Here is a 17991-nt window from a genome sequence, read left to right as displayed (position 1 = left end):
GGACAGATTGTCATTCTCTAGAGCTCGGGATACTGGACTCTCCTTGTCCAGTCCAAAGCCACAAGAAAGACATGGACCCGGGTGTTCTTGATCTCTGAACTCTAGGCAGGAGAGGTATCGGCGGAAATGCATAGAGGTGGCCGGAGCTTTACTCAAGACAAAAAGCGTCTACGAGCTACAGCCACTTTGTAAATTCCAATATGCAATACTGCTGATATTTCTCGTTCTCAGCCGTGGTAAACAGATCTAATTAAGGTTCTCCCCCACTCTTGAAAGAGACCTTGCCCCACCTCCGTATCGAGCAGCCACTTGTGATCCTCTAGGCATCGACAGCCAGGTTTGTCGGCCCTGGTGTTCAGAGAGCTCGCCAGGTGCTGAACCACCAGCAAAATGCCCTGATGTTCCTGGCATGTCAATAGATGTGGGGCCTCTCGACAAAGGGTCCACGACCCCACACTCCACCAGGTATGTTACAGTGGTTTTGTCTGTGAACACCTAGACCAGCCTGCCCTTGATAAAAGGAAGAGCGGCTTTCAATGCCAACCAGAGCTCCAACAGGTTGATGTGAAGCCCAGATTCCGCCGGAGACCAAAGTCATCTGATCTCCACCTCTCCCTGATAACCACCCTAGCGCAGGAGTGATGCATCTCTCAGTACAATCTGTTATGGTTGGGGAAGAGATAGAGGTCTGCCGCTGACCCAATTGTGGCTCGTCAGCAACCAACAATGCAGGTCTTGTGCAGTTCCCTCCAAGATCTGGGCCGGATCGAAGACATTCTCCTGATGCTGTGCCAACTGGAGCTTCAGGTCCCACTGTGGAGCCATCATCCAGCGGATGCAGGAGGTTCCCAGTAGTTTGGAGGTGGAAGACGACTGCCTGGGGTGAGCCTGCCTTCAACAGGTAATCGTCGAGGTAGGGGGAAGACTGGAAACCCTGACCGGCTGTAGGTAGCTGGCTCTGTATATGATATACCACTAGGTGGTTATACTGTGCAGTGAGTCTAGAGATTCTCCCAGAAGTGTACAGGGCTCAATGCAAACCCAAAGAGCTCTATTTTTGGTAGTGTGGGCAAGCCGCCTTAGCCCTAACACAGAGGAGTGCAAGACATTTGTTGTGCACACAATGGATGAAACACGACTCAAAAAAAAGATCCATACCAATTTTATAAAAATACGCTTTGCTCAAGGTTTATTTTAAGACCAAGATCTTCACAAAAATGTAAGTACGTTTTTAAATAAGAATTCTTTCCAATTTCGAAAGTGGAGACAGTGCAATTTTCAGTCTTTGCAATGTTAACCTATGGAGGACAACAATAATGGGCAACAAAACACTGTACCACCAGCAGCACAAGGGGCGGCCGGGTGCAGAGATAAAAATATTTGGGTTGGTTTCTTGTGGACAAAGCAGCTGTCCTCAGGAGTTCTGTTCTTTCTCAAAAGCAGGCAGTCCTCCCAGAGATTGAGGCGGTCGCAGGCTGCAGGACAGGCGTCGTTCTTTTCGCAAGGTCTTTGAAGCTGCAGACAGGCCAGTGGGGCTTGGTCCAAGTAAATGGATGTTGACAGTTTTCTCTTCACTGTGTCTTCTTCGTCCTCCTTTTCTTAGGTCGGTAGGAACTAGTATCAGGGTATGAGGGAACCATCTAAACACTGGATTTAGGGGCATTTTAAGGGAGTGACCGATAGGGCCAATGGGCACCTTACCTGGGATGTCTAAACCCTCAATTATGCCACCCGCCTGTATGAGGAAGCATAGTCCTACCCTGATTGGAGAGGTCTCCCCATCTTCAAGATGGCAGAGAATGAAAGATGTGCTTCACCTAGCCTACTCCACCGTAGGGGTGGAATTGGCAGATGTGGGCACACCTATTCTTCCTAGTTTTTCCAGCTGGTTTCCCACCCAAAGTGGGGGGTGTAAACCAGAGGCTGCCATCTACTGCTAGTAGCAGAAGCTGTGAGTTGCATTACAAAGGCAGTAGGCCTTTGAAGCTTCCCTCTTGAGCACGGTGACATCCTTGTCGTTTCGAGTCCCAGAGAGCGGGGGCTCTTGACCTCGGGAGCCCAAAAAATGTCTGGTGTTGGCAGGTTGCCTAAAGCCAGTCTGTGACCAAAACAGGGTTGGTAGGTTTTCAGGGGGCCCCTCTGAGGTGTCCTCCAAGTACATGGTTCAATAAATCCTAAGCAGCCCGAGGGGGTCAGGGTAATTCTACCCTGCCCCCTTTTTGCGTTTTGTGCATTAGTTTTACTGTTTTCTTGTGCCTCGGTTCTACCGAGGCACAAGATGGCTGCCAATACTTCCTGGTTTGGAGCGTTGACAGCCAATTAGCATACAGCTTGTCATCGGGAGGGTGAGCAGATCCTGCGCGCCCATAGATATATATGTGATTTTACTTTTGATTTTCTGAGTAACTACTGAACGGGTTTACACCATTTAACCGAAAGGCACGACTTTGAACCAAGGGCTACCTTTTTGCCAAATTTGGTGTAATTCCGTTCAGCAGTTCGGGCTGTAGCTGCGACTAAAGGTTCCTATGGAAAATTGCATGGGAAAAACACGTTTTGGGACCCCCCCCCCCCCTTTTTTCTTGGCCCCCGCTTGACGGATCACCCAGAGAATTTCAGGATAGGAGCGGACCGGAGCTGGCCAAAAGTTTTACAATTTCGCGAAGAGTCGTCAACCGGCGCCAAAGTTATTGGGAATAGAATGATGCCGATTTTCCTATGGAAAATAGGTCCTAACTATAACTACCTACTAGCGACCGCCAATAGGTAATATATATTTTTCCCTCTCAATGTGGTTTTGCTGCAGGATCGCTCAACAGCGGGTGCAGGAGTTGGTCCAAAACCAGTAGCCAGGGTCAATTTTTCAACAAAGGACGCCGCACTCTGGAACTTGTCTTTTTAAATTTTATTGCACAGAGCCCAGTCTGTCACACCGGCGTTTCGGCCTGACAGCCATTCTCACGGTAGGTGGCACTACTTTTTGCAAATGTTTTATTGTATTTCCAGTCATTACGCCATCCCCATGGCTTCTGGGACATGTAGTTTCAATATTATTAAATACAGATCACCTTGTGACATACACCATCTTATGTGTGTGAACAACATAACGCGGTGATATTTGCATTAAACAGTTACTGGTTGAATTTTGCTGACCTAGAACCCCAATTGAACATCATTATGAATAAATTTCAAAAAAATCAAAAGTTAAATGACTTTCAAAAATTACTCACTGATTGTCATACTTGTTTGAGCAATTCTGAATGTGAAACGGCCATATTGTGTATGTGTGCATAGCAGGATATATATATATATGTGTTTAGCACACAAGTATAAACATACTCTGTGCATTGGGATTTCTAACCATTGTAAATGCAGCAATAGAAGGTTTAGTACCCATAAACTGATCAACACTGTCCCCCATTTTGATGTAGTTATGTTTACGCAAGATATCATTTTGCAAATCATATTTTCAAGATTTAACCATAGTTCCGAGATTGTCAATACCCCAGAAACAGTTCATCTTATACCACATTGTTCTATTATAGGTGAACATAAAGTTCCTCATCAAAGTTCATGCCTCTCGGATTTTTGGTCGCAGTCTAATAATGTACTTAGACTCCAGCTGTCTCAATTTCTTTTTTCGGTCTCCCATCCTTTCGTTATACTAGACTGTCTATAGCAAAGAAGCTCATGTTGCGCCAGTCCTCACCTTGACAGGTTAGTAGATGTTTGGCAGTTGAGTATGTTAAGTCTATATTTTTCACTGCCCTGATATGTTCCAGGATCCGCTTCTTCAACATGCAGATAGTGCTGCCTTTGCATAGCATGCCACAATTACATTGTATGGCATAGATCACAAATTTTGTTGAGCATGTAATTTTCTGATTGATTTGAATCAATCTTTTCTCTGGATCTCTTATGTTTTTCTTATTTACACCAATCTTGCAGGCTTTACAGGTGTTACACTTTTTGAAACCATTCTGTTGTTGTTCGAGCCAATTCTGCGTTTTCCCCTTTTGATTGAAAATGGCTTTGGACTATTATATCTTTGATTGATGGTGCCTTCCTGAAGGTGATTTGTGGTCTGGTGCCAATGATTTTGACCAAGCCTTGATCTTGTTGCAACAAAGGCCAATATTTTTGCACACTTTGACGTATTATGTAAGCCTCTTTGGTGAATGACAGTATTAATCTGGGAGCTGATTGTTTTGACTCACTGTTCTTGTCTTTTGATTGTATCATTTTTTTTATCAGAATTTCAGTCCGTGTCATCTTCTGGATTTTCTTCATGCTTGTATTTAGGTCTCGTTCTCTATAGCCTCTTTTCCTTAGTCTATTGGCACCATTCCTTATTTCTTTTGCCGCATCTTCGTCTTTCGAGCAATTTCTTCTCATCCTCATAAATTCACCAAAGGGGATACTCCTTATTAGAGGCTGAGGATGGAAGCTTTCAGAGTGAAGAATACTGTTCGTTGTGGTTTTCTTCCTATATAATGTTGTTTGTATTTGCCCTTGATCTATGTAGACTGAGATGTCCAAGAAGTCTATTTTGTGGCGGCTGGTAGTGCATGTGAAAGAGTCCAATTTTGTTTTGATTAAGTGAATCGAAATATTTCATGAATTTTTCCTTGATCCCATTCCATATTAGGAACAGGTCGTCTATGTATCGTGTCCAGAGTATTATTTTGTCCAGGGCTGTGCTGTTATTGGGGCCCTGGGCTATTTCCTTCTCCCACCAACCCATAGTCAGATTGGCGTAGTTGGGGGAGAAGGACATGCCCATGGCACAGCAACATAGTTGATTGTATATCTCGTGATTGAAAAAGAAAATGTTGAGGAGGAGCCTAGCGCGCAACCAAGATGGACGCGTAGGCACAGGGCTCCCGGGACCCTCGCGGCCTCCCACGTCTATCCTGGCTATAATCCTGTTATTCTGAAGGAATATTACTGGTGAACCGAAGCGGAGGTGATTCCCGTTTTCGGGACTTAAATCGGACTTTGGGAACTCGACTTATCCTGTGCTCCAGAAAGAGGCCTGCTCCGTGGCGCCACCCCGGACTTGGGTTGGCACTGTCCCCGAGCTCCAATTGAACAACAACGGCACTAGGGTCTTGGGCTGGCATCCCCCCCCCCCCCCTGGTTTCACTTTCGTTTTTGACTTTCCTCTACGAGTCTGGTGGCAGGCGCTCACAGTCGCCCGGAGTTTGGACCGAGCTGTAGCGGTCGAGTGGCATTGACAAGGGGGCTGCCCATCAGTCAGGTGGACTCCCCAGGGTGAGTGCTGCGTCTAACAAGTGTACTGGATCTGCCCTCCCTGCTGAGTGATGACGACCCGGCTGGACGGCGACAAGCACAAGTCTAGAGCTCCCCGGAGGGGTAGCTACGTGCAAGCGAACAACATGGACCGCTATGCCCAGCAGAGGGGATCTCCCGGATCGAGTGGACTTTCAGATACAGCCAAGGAGGGCCCGTCACCCTCGACGGAATTGACACTACAAGACGTCATGGGTGCCATCGACGCCATGAAGGCCTCGGTCGGCCAGCAATTCGACTCGCTGGCCCACAAGCTGGACACCGTGTTGATCGATATCAACTTACTTAAGGCTGATCTGTCGAAAACTAGTGAGAAGGTCAAATCACTCGATCTTGCGTCATCTGGCCTCAAGACGGATGTCTCGGAACTGCAGGCGGAGATCCGTAGTTTGCGGGCCCTCAGCGACCTCTCTGCCAAGAGACTGGCGGATTTTGAAAGCAGGGCCCGGCGGAATAACGTACGCATTATCGGTGTGCCGGAGCGGTCGGAGGATGGGCCGGTCGATCTCTTTGTGGAAGATCTGATCCTGACCAAATTAGCGCCGAAAGGCCTCAGCAAATTCTTCACGGTGGAGCGGGCACACAGAGTCCCGGGGGGCCGGCCGAGGCCTGGGGCCCCACCGCGACCCATCATTGCCAGGATATTCAACTTCAGGGACCGTGACGCAATCCTGCAGGCCTCCCGTGTGCATGTCCCGATGAAATATGACAATGCGGATATCAGTTTCTATCCTGACTTTACACAATCGGTGCAAAAACAGCGAATGGGCTTCATGACTGTCAAGTGGCAGCTGAGGGACATGGGCTTGAAGTACTCTATGCTTTTTCCGGCCAAGTTACGCATTGAATTAGAAGAACGGACTCATTTTTTCGACCGGCCCGAGGCGGTTGAGGACTGGCTTGACACCTTGCACCGTCGGCACGGCGGGGAGGAACGAGCTGCGGATGTGGGTGGTGGATCAGCAGACCAAGGGTGAACGAATGACTTGTGGTTCCTTGACAATTTTGGGCTCACCCCCGACTTGGGTTTGATGTACTGGTTTTTCTTTTCTAGGACTGCATTACCCTTCCTTCATCATTGGGAGGCTGCGGGGTATCTGGTGAGACTCTTCCTCCTCGGGAGGGGTTTTCTTCTTTCTTTCCGTAGAGTAGGTTCATGGGGGGGCGACAGGCACACTGCGAGTTGGGGTGGCTTAATGGTCTTGTGCAGGGGTGCAGGGTGGGGGGGTTTGTAGCGGGAGTTGGGAGGGTGGTGGTAGGGGTGTTTTTGTGTGGTGTTCGTTTTGTACCGGGCAATCAGTGTGCTGTTTTTAGCTCTCATCGTGGGTGGGGTGTCCGTTGCTGTGGGGATGGGGGGTAGGGGATTGCGCATTTGAACATGGAATGTAAATGGTTTGGGGGACCGATTGAAGCGAGGGGTGGTGCTACAATATTTGAAACGTCACTCTCCTGATGTGGTTCTGTTGCAGGAGACGCATTTGGTGGGACACTCATGCCATGCTATGAATAGAAAGGGCTACCGTTTGGTGGCCCACTCTGGTTTTACAACCGGCTCCAGAGGGGTGGGCATTCTGGTTCGATCCTCTCTCCCGCTGGAAATTGATGAGGTAATACATGATGACCTGGGGCGCTACGTGGTGTTGGTGGGCCGGTGGGAAGGACAGACTTGGTGTTTGGTTTCAGTTTATGTTCCCCCGGGGTTGCAAACCACTACCTTTGCGGACTTGGGAGGGTTGCTGCTTGGGCTCCCGGAGGGCCTCTTGCTGGTGGGTGGTGACTTCAATTCTGTGGTGTCGGGTAGAGAGGATCGGCACCCTCCCAGAGACCTCCCCGGGGCGCACTCTTGGCTGGGTGGCTTTATCGACACTATGGGGCTTGTGGACTATTGGAGATCAAGGCATCCGGGGCTCGCCCAATTTACATTTCACTCTGGCGTCCATGGCTCCTTGTCTAGATTGGACTATGTGCTGATGCCGGCCGCCCAAGCCCAAATGATCGGGGAGGTCAGACATCTGGCCCGGGGCATCTCTGACCATTCCCCGGTCCTGCTCCACTTAGATGTGGCCATGGGGGCAGAGGGGAGGGTGGCCCCGATTAATCCCTGGTATTTGCATGACCCCACGACTCGTGCCCTTTTGGTTAAGTCTCTGGACCGCTATTTCGAGGAAAATCAGGGTTCGGTCTCCTCGGCCGTAACGTTGTGGGAGGCTTTCAAGGTGGTCATCCGTGGGCAGGCCCTATCTTTGATCTCCCATGCTAAGAGGCGTAAAACTGAGGAGGTGGTACGCCTGGAGTCGGACATAACTGACTTGGAAGAAGATCTCGGGAGGGGGGTCACACGGGACAAACTCCATGCCCTTGGCCTGAAGCAAGCCGATTACAAGGCGTTGGTTATGGATGCCGCTAAGCTCGCTAGTAGGGAGCAACAGGGGCGCTTGTATGATGTTGGTGACAAGGCTGGAAGGTTGATTGCATGGTTGGAGAGGAGAGAGCGAGCGAGTCGTGTGGTCCCGGTGATTGTGCGTGCTGATGGTGTGAGTGTTACGGATCCGAGGGAGATTGTGGGCTGCTTTGCGGACCATTTGCGGAACGTCTACTCTCCGGTCTCGGAGAGGCCAGAAGAGGACTCTTGCCAATTGTTGCGAGATATTGCTTTGCCGTGCCTTTCGGTCGATGATAAAGAACTGCTGGACGCGGCGCTTACAAACGATGAGATAGCGTCGGCGATTCGCTCGGTCCGTTCAGGAAAGGCTCTCGGCCATAACGGCCTTCCGATCGAGCTTTACAAGCTTCGTCCAGATAAGTTGGCGCCCCATCTCCGCGAGATGTTTCTTGCATCCCGAGAGGCCGGCGCCCTGCCGCGTGATCAACGTCTAGCGACCATTGTGGTGCTCCATAAAGAGGGCAAGCCGCGTGATTGCTGTGCGTCTTATAGGCCCATCTCACTCCTAAACGCTGAACCTAAGATTCTCGCTAAAGTGCTCGCTAATCGTCTGATTAAAGTCATCGGTGACCTGGTACATCCGGACCAGTCTGGTTTTATTCCGCATCGCAACACCGCGCTGAACCTGCGGCGCCTCCATGGAGTCCTCGCGAGAGTTGACTCTATTCGGGAGCCTGCCATTTGGCGTCACTGGACGCCACGATGGCGTTTGACATGCTGGAATGGCCATATCTCTGGGCGGCACTGGCTAGGTTCGGTTTTGGACCTGGGTTCATTGGATGGGTGAAGTTGTTATACGTGGAACCACTGGCGCAGGTGGTGGTGAATGGCAGAGTCTCTGCCCCCTTTTTGCTTGACAGGGGCACGCGGCAGGGTTGCCCCCTGTCCCCGCTTCTCTTTGCTCTTGCGTTGGAGCCCCTGGCGGCGTGGCTCCGGTGGGAACCCTCCATGACGGGTATTCGGTGGACACCGACGTTTGAGGATCGCGTATCACTCTACGCAGATGATATTTTGCTCTCTCTCACATCCCCGCGGAAATCGTTGATAGTGCTATTTGATGTACTGAACTCCTTCGGTCGCAATTCGGGGCTTGTCATTAATTGGGTGAAATCCTGTGTTTATGTGCTGGTTGGCGACCCCCCTCTTCTCCCGCGTGGCTGTCCGATTCAGATTTCACATTCTGGATTTAAATATCTGGGTATCCACGTGTCCCACGATCCGGCGGTCCGTTATGCTCTGAATCTGTTGCCCCCGCTCCAGCGACTGCGGGCCGATGTAGCTCGTTGGCGTAGGCTCCCGCTATCGCCGCTTGGCCGGGCAGCCTTATTCAAAATGATGTCTCTTCCACGCTTTTTGTATGCATTGCAGAATACGCTGGACGAGGTGCCCGCCCGATACTTTAGTGAGGTAGAGAGCTTACAGAGGCAGCTAGTTTGGGATGGGAGGCCGCGCATTGCTCTCGCTAAACTGACCCTACCGTGGTATGATGGTGGCATAGCCCTCCCTGATATTAGACGATATTATTGGGCGTCCCAGTTGGTGGCGGTGAATCATGGGACATACGGCCCGGCGGTGAACCCCGCGTACGAGATGGATAAGCTACTGTTGCCGGGCAGAGATTTCAATAGGGCGCTTTACTCTACGAAGGGAAGTGCTAAATTGACCGGTCCTACGAAAAACGCGGTGCGCGCCTGGCATTGCGCCACCGCTGCTATGGGATGGACGGGCAGTCTGTCTCGTGCGACTCCACTGTATGCGTCGGATGCGTTGGGAGGTCTATGGCGTTCGAAAGGCTTTGAGAGGTGGGATTTGATCGGAATTAGTCGTGTGGGGGATCTTTGGACGAAGGCACTTTTAAATCGTTTGAAGCTCTTCAGACGGAATATAAGCTGAGCGATAGGGAGTTCTTTCGTTATGCGCAGATGCGCCATGCGCTACTTTCCGCTTTCCCGAATCCTGCAGTTGTCCCCGAAGCCTCCCCGTTGGAAGATCGTTTGCTTGATGGTTACCTGCCAGATAGTACTATCTCCCTGATCTACAAAAAACTGATTAACACTCGAGCAGACCTCCTCACGCACTTGCGAGAGGTCTGGGTCGCTGATGGCCTAGAGTTGGATGATAAGGATTGGGTCGCGGCCATAGCCTCACCGAGGGAGGTGGCTATACCGGCTCGCCTTCGATTTGTGCAGTTGAAGATACTACATAGGGTCTATGTCACCGGTCCCCGCTTGCTTCACATGGGTTACACAGATGATGGTCTATGTCGGCGTGGTTGTGGCTTGCTTGGTACTTTTCTTCATATTCTGTGGGAGTGCCCGAAGGTGATACGTTTCTGGACTGGTGTACATGCAGTGATGGAGGAGGTTACGGGTGTGGCGCTGCTCCCTGAGGCTCGGCGATGTGTGTTGAATGTATGGGAACCGACTGACTGCGATGTGGCACAAGAACGCTGGGTGACTTTGGGCAACATGATCGCTAAAAGGGACATTGCGCAGCTCTGGGGGTCCGGCCGGCCCCCCACAGTTGCGAAATGGAAAGAAAACATGGATTGGTGCATGTTCCGAGAGAAGACGGTTTACGTGGCCAGGGGCAAGCCTAGGGCATGGAGTAAGATGTGGGGTCCCTGGAATTCCTATCGGGGGAATATCTGCGCCCCCCCCCTTGGTGGTCGCACCAGACGGGACGATGTCCCCTTGACTTTGAGGTTCCTGGTCGCTTTGCGGGATTGATGCCCGCTCCTCTCTCGGCCCCCCCCCCCCCTGCCCCCTTTTTCACACGAATATCTGTGTAATTGGCTGTGTTGTCGCTGTTGTCCCCCGCCCATGAGAGAGCAAGTCCCTATTCATGGAGTTCTTTTGCCTGGTATAAGTTTCTTTTTGTTGTTTTCTTTATAAAATAGTTAATAAGAAACCTTTCTGTAGTACTATTGTTCAGTTGTGGGCGGCTGCAGCCGTTATGCGTGCGGCTCGCTCCGACTCTTGTGACTGCTGTATTATTGTCTTACATTAGCGGCCGGCCCATGCGGTTGTAGGCCCATGACTGTGAATATTCGATGTGTAAATAAAGGTTTTCAAAAAAAAAAAAGAAAAAGAAAATATTATTTAGACACATCTTGATCATTGTAAGTAACATAGCAGAATGTTCTAGTTCGTTTATATTTCTCTGTTTCAAAAAGTATGCACAGGCATTTAGTCCCACTGAATGTTCAATGGATGTGTATAGGGAGACCACATCGATCGTGATCAGTAAGTATGATGGGTTACATGCTATATTAGAGAGAACCCGAAGAAAATCTCTTGTATCTTGGATATATGAGTTTAATTTACTGACCATAGGTGCAAGATAGTGATCTATATATGAGGAAATATTCTCATACACGGAATCACATGAAGACACGATTGGTCTACCTGGAGGGTTGATCAAAGTTGTATGCACTTTCGGCAGAAAATATTATGTGGGAATTGTTGGGTTCTCCTTAAAGAGAAAAGTACGTTCCTCAAAGTCCAATAACTTGTGTTCATGCCATTCGTCGAGATTTTTTCTGACTTCCTCAATCATTTTATGTATTGGATTGGTAGTTAGCTTTCTGTATTTGGCCGGATCATGTAGTTGTCGATATGCCTCCTTATCTGCGGGCTTTATTATTATGTTTATGTTATTTGCCAAAGCTTGAATTGCTTGATTTTCACATACTGATATGTTCTCTCTTGATTTTATATTTCTCAGTTTTTCCATCTTATGAATTTCATTCATTACGGCTTCTGAGAAGGAATCAATATTGTTTCCTGGAGAAAGTTGTGGATAATATTTTGATGTATTTTTCAGGCCACTACTCTCATGTTGTTTTGTATTGATTTTGAGGTTTTGGAGTATTTCTATCTCTGTAGTTTCATTGTAAGTGCAGTAAAGCCTATGGTCTGGGAGTTTGTCATTACGAACTCCACAGCACCATAATGGCTTTACTGGAATCTGGGAACTTTGGTATCAAACTTCTCAGCACATTAAATCCACACTGATGCCAGTGTGGGATTTAATGCAAAATGCACTCAGAGGGCATCTTGGAGATGCCCCCTGAAAAACGACCTAACTCTAGTGTCATGGTTGACTGGCTGTTCACCAGCTGCCACCCCCAGTCATGTTTCTGGACTGCTGGGTCAAGAGCCTTTTGCTCTCGTGGACCTGAAACAAAGCATATCCTGGGCAGATGTGTCAAGCCTCCTCCCCCAGGAGGGGCGGGGTCCACGAAGAGGGGGCTTCAAAGGCTTGCCGACTTTATGAGCTGGCCCAGCCATTTGCTGCTCCCAGCAACTGGCCCCCCCCACCGGTTCTGACCGCCACTTTGGGCAGGAGAATCGGCAGGAAAACAAAGATAGGAGGAGAGGTGTGCCCACCTTTACCAACCCCAGGCGAAACAAAGCACAACTCTCAGTCCCTGCCATCTTGAAGATGGAGGGTCCCAGCCAACCAGAGTGAGGCCACCCTCCCACTGGAGGGTGGCATAATGGGGGAGTGGGAGAGGGGGGGGGGGGTACCCACACCAAGGAAGGGACCCAATGATCCCGACCTGTACCTACCTGAAACACCCTTAATTTAGTATTATGGGGCAAACCTGAACCTTGCCTCAGACAAGCAAGAAGGACCGAAGAGCCATGCTGAAGGAAGAACAGGAGGACACGAACTGCCTTGCCCAAGCCCTACTGGCCTGTCTCGACCTTAACATGCTCCAGTAGAATCCCAGCATGTCCTGCAGCCAGTAACACCCCTCCCCCAACCCCCGCCCCCCAGAACCTGGAGGACCTGCCCTGCTTTCCCAACCAAGACTTTGTCTCCGGTGAGCACTGGATTTGCTCAAGAAACAGACACTGGTTCTAGCCAAATCCGCGCATCTGCACCACTCAGCACCTGACGCCCACGGCCTGAGTTTGAGTGGCCCAACACCACGTGGCGGTCTCCCCAGCAGTCCTGACCTGGGATATGGTGATCCCTGAGCTACCTCAAGCATACCGACGACTCCTGCAGCCTCTATCTAGAGGATCCCTCGACCGCGACAGGCGCTGGTAAGGAGAACCCGATGCCTAAAGATACCCATGTACCCGACGCTCCACGGCCTTGGGTGGCCAAACCGACTGTGTCCCGGCATCCCGCTACAATCCAACAGACCTCTCCCACCGGTGGTCACCTCCAGAAGCTTTTCATGCCCAAGCTTGCAGTGTGTTCTGAATGGAGCTTCCCCATTGAAACCAACAGGGCTCCCGATGTCGATCCAGTACCCTGCACCTGGCCGCCCCTGTGGGTGCACCTTGTGTGCTAACTTGGATCCAACTTTGCCCTGAGCTTAACCCTAGAAGCTTTTCTCCCTCAACCTTGTGGCCTGCTCGTGAGCAGCCACCAACCGACGACCCACAAGCCCTATAGGCTAACATTGGGCAGCAGCACTCTGCACCCGGCCGTCCTAGTGCCTCTGAGGGTGCTTTTTAAGTGCATCCTTGACCCTGGGAGAACCGTTGTTCTAACCTCGAAACAAGACCATTTACTTACCTGCAATTCATTAACCTAATTTTTCTCCATAGGATTGCACTAACTGTTTTACTCTGAAAAACTTCCAAGTGTTGAGGGTGTTTTGTACGGAAATCTAAGAAACTATGTCTTAATAAAAACTGTTTTATTCACCTATTATCCATACCTATTATCTAGGTATATGACACTAAGTAGAAAAAGTAATCTGAAAAGTAATCTAAAAAGTAATCCAAAAGTAATTTCAACTGTAATTGAATCTTTGCACAAACCTGTAACAAAAGATATGCTCAACCATCTTGCGTGTTGATCAATCTGTCTGGAAAAGCACAATTCTATTTACCTGTACCAAGTCCTGCTTGGTTCCTAAAATAAAATACAACAAAGAAATATTTTTGATACAAACAATTGGTCTGAGTTCAGTCTTTGAGTGTTTGACATCATTTCTTGCCAGAGTGTGTACACTGCATGCTTAACACTACCCTCTGATAAAGCTTTACTGCTCACCCACACTACCACAAATAGAGAGTAAGGTATTATCTACATTTACCTCAGTAAGCCTTTGGTGATCTACAGGACTCTGTGCATACTATACCCTACGTTGGTATATTATATAGAGCCAGCTTCCTACAACGACCACTTGCTTTTGTCGAACTACTCCAAACCCCTCCCTGGTCAAAAGATACCATAGCCATGGGATGAATCTTTGTGACATTGCCAGCATTGGTAACTGGATCGTCCTTCCAATCAGGTACTGATCTGAGTGAACTAGTTGCTAGGTCACCATGGCGACACTAGCACCAGTATCTCTCAAGGCCTCTATTCTTGTTCTCTTAATCAAGGGGTACTGCGTCTATGTGTGGATATTAGGGGGGCAGGCAGCACACAATAAGTCTACCCCTTCCTCAAAAACTAGTGTTCTCAGTTGGGTCACTGACATAGTCAGTCCACACCTGGGATCCCATCTGGACATTAGCAATTGCAGGTACTGCAGGTTGGCTAGAGGCATATTTTATTGTTTTTACAGCTAGGGTCTCCAGTTCGGTGCTCTAATGGCCTACAAACATGGCACCAAGCCTTCTCGTCTCCCAGTTATTCCTCTGGTACCCACCCTTTGGAGGTGAAGAGTATCTGGGCCCACCCTCCTAAGCAGATTTTTGGGGGCCTGAAGAGGACTCTGTTTTTAGGATTATCCTCTTTCCCTGGGGGAGGGGGTTGGGGGGGCTTTTTGGACTCTTTCTTTTGATCTCCCCCAACAGTGGTAGTTTTGGTCACCCTTGTCTTGACCCAATGGTCTACCTTCCTCCCCAATTCTTGAGGAGAAAGTTGAACCAGTTCTACCAGAAAATGTATGTAGTTTCTCTTGGAGACAATTACTTGAAGCATACTCCTTCATTATCAAATTGTACACCCTTCAAAGGTATGTGCATTGCTACCATCTAAACAACCTCTTAGTGTTTTCACTGAGTAGTCTACAAAATCTACTCAGGTCTGGCTCTGGGTTTTTCGAGCCTCCCTGAACCTGATCCTATACTCCTCAGTTCTAAATCCAAAGCCCTCAATCAGGGTACCATTCATAAGGTCATAGGATGTAGCAGCTTTCTCACAGAGTGTGACAAATCTATCCCTGCACTTTCCTGAGAACATTTTCCACAGTGTAGCACTCCACAGCTTCCTGTGGACCGGTCTACAAAGACAGTCTCTCTCAAATACAATGAACCACTTAGTGATATTGCCCTCAAAGAATTCAAGGACAATCCCTTTGGGGATTTTAGAGTTAAAAGATTCTACCTGCTCCCCATTTATTATTTTGCTGCCACTAATGTAGGGTGCTAGGCCCATCTCAGCTCTTCCTTTTTCTATGGCCAAAAGTTTAGCCTCTAAGGTTATCCTCTTGGCCAGTTTCTGAAGATGTGCATCTTCAGTATCTACCTCATCTGGGGCATTACTGGGGTCACTCGCAGTGGTATTACTAACCGAAAGGTTAGAGATGGAGTCAGTGTTCTCTTCCCCCACTACCTGGAAATCACCATTCTCTTCCCCATTGGGGGAAGTATGACTTGCCATGGCCTCGACATTCTCTGCCAGCAACTGCTGGAGATGGGTTTTTGTAGGTTTAGGACCCATGGCAAATCTCCATTCTTTGCACAGTTCTTTGAGTTGGGTCACTCTCAGATGTGCATGGGGGAAGGTTGAGCACCTGGCTGGTTACTGGAGTTTCAGTCATGGTTTTTAAAGTTGTTGGGGTCTTAATAAAGACTTTAAACAATGCAAAGGACTACTAAGGCCTAACTACTTTACATAGCTTTTATTTCTAAACTGTGGGGGACTTAACCAATGCCCTAACATTAGTTCAAACTAATTTGGAAACTAAATCGAAAAAATATATTTTAACTAAAGGCTATTTTGGATTTCCTCTTGTGAAATTGATTATTGATCAAGTGGTACAACAAATGTCAAGTCTTGTATCTTACTGCTGCACCAGCAATGTAGGACACTGGTTCTGTATATGGTATACCACTAGTCTGAAAACACAGTGCACAGAGTCCAGAGATTCTCCCAGAAGTGTACAGGGCTCAATGCAAACCCAAAGTGCTCTATTTGTAGCAGTGTGGGCAAGCAGTCTTAGACATAACACAGAGGAGTATAAGACTTTTGTTGTTTGCACAATGACCAATAAATGACAACTCAAAAAGGAGATCCACACCAATTTTATAAATATAAGCTTTGCACAAGATTTATTTTAAGCTCAAGATCTTTGCAAAAAGGTAAGTACGTATTTAAATAGGAATTCTTTTCAAATTCAAAAATAGACACTTAGTGCAATTTTCAATCTTTGCAATGTTTAATTTCTGTCCATGGCCCTAAAAACAGATCTATTAAATAGCAGAGGTTGCCAGAAGGGGTGCAGTAGCCAATGGAAGAGTAAATAAAGGTACAAATGTTAGTTTTTCTTTTGAAGTAATGACCAGACCTCGGAAGGACCTCCATTCATATGACATGCAGCAGAAATGTGATATGTAGCGTTCAGGGGAGGGAGAGTAAAGTTCATTCCATCACTGCCTGAAGTCTGGGTTTTTTCAAATGATGTGATCAGGCTAGTAAATGAACAACATTATAAAGCCTTGCAGCTAAGCACTGCTCATACCATCTCAGCTTGAAGATCGGAAATGATTCAAGCATTTGAATCTACAAACAATCCGATACTGAAGGAAAAAACAATTACATTAATTATAATCACCCATCAATTGAGGGGCACTAACATGTTTTTGGATACTTAATTGTTGCAAAAAGGAATTGCAGCATAGAACCCACCAGATTTGCTACATTCTCTGGTGTCAGAAGAGGCTGCAGGAAGTCAGCAGTGATATCTGTTTCAGTTTGGACACTTGGAGCCGAGGGCTTTGAAGCTGGTGCAATTATAGTCTCAATGTCTTTATCTTCATCATCCTCCACAAGAGGAGTTTCTGCAAAATCAGAGAAAATAAGGACACACAAATATTAAGAAGGGACGCTTTGAAATCCAGAGAGCTTCAAGATAGATGTATAGCTTTCAATTTTTCACTGCTACTATTTTCCAAGATTTAAATTCCTAGTTCTATCACTGATTAGCCCTAAAACAAAATAATGAACGCCAAGTGTGTCAACATCAGAGTCGCTGCTCAAGCACAAAGCTCCACAAACACGTGACAAACTTTCACTTCCACAAAGAAAATTTGCCAATTTGTTTCAGTAAAATTCATCTTAAATGGTCTAAAATTATCTCCCAAATCAATATGTCACAAAAGCATGAGCTTCTGATGAAAGTCACACACAAGAAGAGTGACCATTTACAGGCAGGATCACATTCAAACCAGCAGTGCTGAGAGAAAAAATGGCAAAGTGGGCAAAAAAAGGCAATTAAAAAAATGCACCACTGCACTACCTGCCATGAGCCCAGTCCTTCATGACCACTGGATGGACCCCATTCAGAAAATATTATGGTGGAATAGCAGGTATAGAGACCTCTTTTGGTGTATTTTCAAAGGCAAGTTAAAGTTTGTAAGACGGCTACCACTGCAGTGTTTTGAGTTATTTTATTAGAGCCATTTCTTGAGAAAAGAGACTAATTCAACATATGCTATGACACTGGGAAAGACACACACACACACACACACACACACACACACAATCACCCCCCCCCCCCCACCCCCTGTTAAATCACAAAACCCCACACTGCCGATCTGACCATTGCTTTGATTTCTTAGGGCTATGCCAAACAGAAAATATGAATCTCCTGCCCCTCTTCCCCCCCCAAAATCAAATTGTCTGCTCTTTTCATTTTAAAGACCCTCTATGCTGTTGTTGCAACAGCTTTGTCTTACCGATTTTGATCTTCTTCTGCCCTTGCTCAGCATCTTCTCGCTGACGTTTTCTGAACTCTTTCAGGTTTGGCATGTTACGTGCAATCTCTTGCTGCTGCGTGCCCAGATCCAGAAGCAGAGTGGTAATCTGGGCCTGGAACTCTACAGAGGAGGGGTGTTTAAGAACGCTCAACAGGTGCAGCTTGAGGTTCTTCCTCACGGAGCTCACTTGAGATTTGGCCAAAGTTGGAGGTAGGTTTGCTGTGACAGAAAAAAAAACAATAAGTAATGCAGGCAGTGTCAAAAAGATGTACATGGGAGAGGTTTCTCACTAGAACCTGTAGCCAAAGATTGGCATGGACAACTACAAGTTCCTAC

General features: G+C 47.9%; 1 protein-coding gene across 7 annotated transcripts in view; it reads right to left on the bottom strand.

Annotated features, from left to right (window-relative positions):
• SYMPK (symplekin scaffold protein) overlaps positions 1-17991 on the bottom strand; it is a 1117730-nt gene that overhangs the window by 866058 nt on the left and 233681 nt on the right. For all 7 annotated transcript variants that reach the window (XM_085625602.1, XM_085625603.1, XM_085625599.1 and 4 more), the window contains 2 exons: positions 17635-17874; positions 16586-16737 (listed from right to left, as the gene is read on the bottom strand). In XM_085625602.1, the coding sequence (XP_085481728.1) occupies positions 16586-16737; positions 17635-17874 (392 nt within the window). The remainder of the gene's footprint in view (positions 1-16585; positions 16738-17634; positions 17875-17991) is intronic.

Source organism: Triturus cristatus, chromosome 9 (genome assembly GCF_964204655.1).
Source record: "Triturus cristatus chromosome 9, aTriCri1.1, whole genome shotgun sequence".
In the NCBI taxonomy this organism is placed as follows: Eukaryota; Metazoa; Chordata; class Amphibia; order Caudata; family Salamandridae; genus Triturus; species Triturus cristatus.
This window is presented reverse-complemented; position numbering and strand designations above follow the sequence as displayed.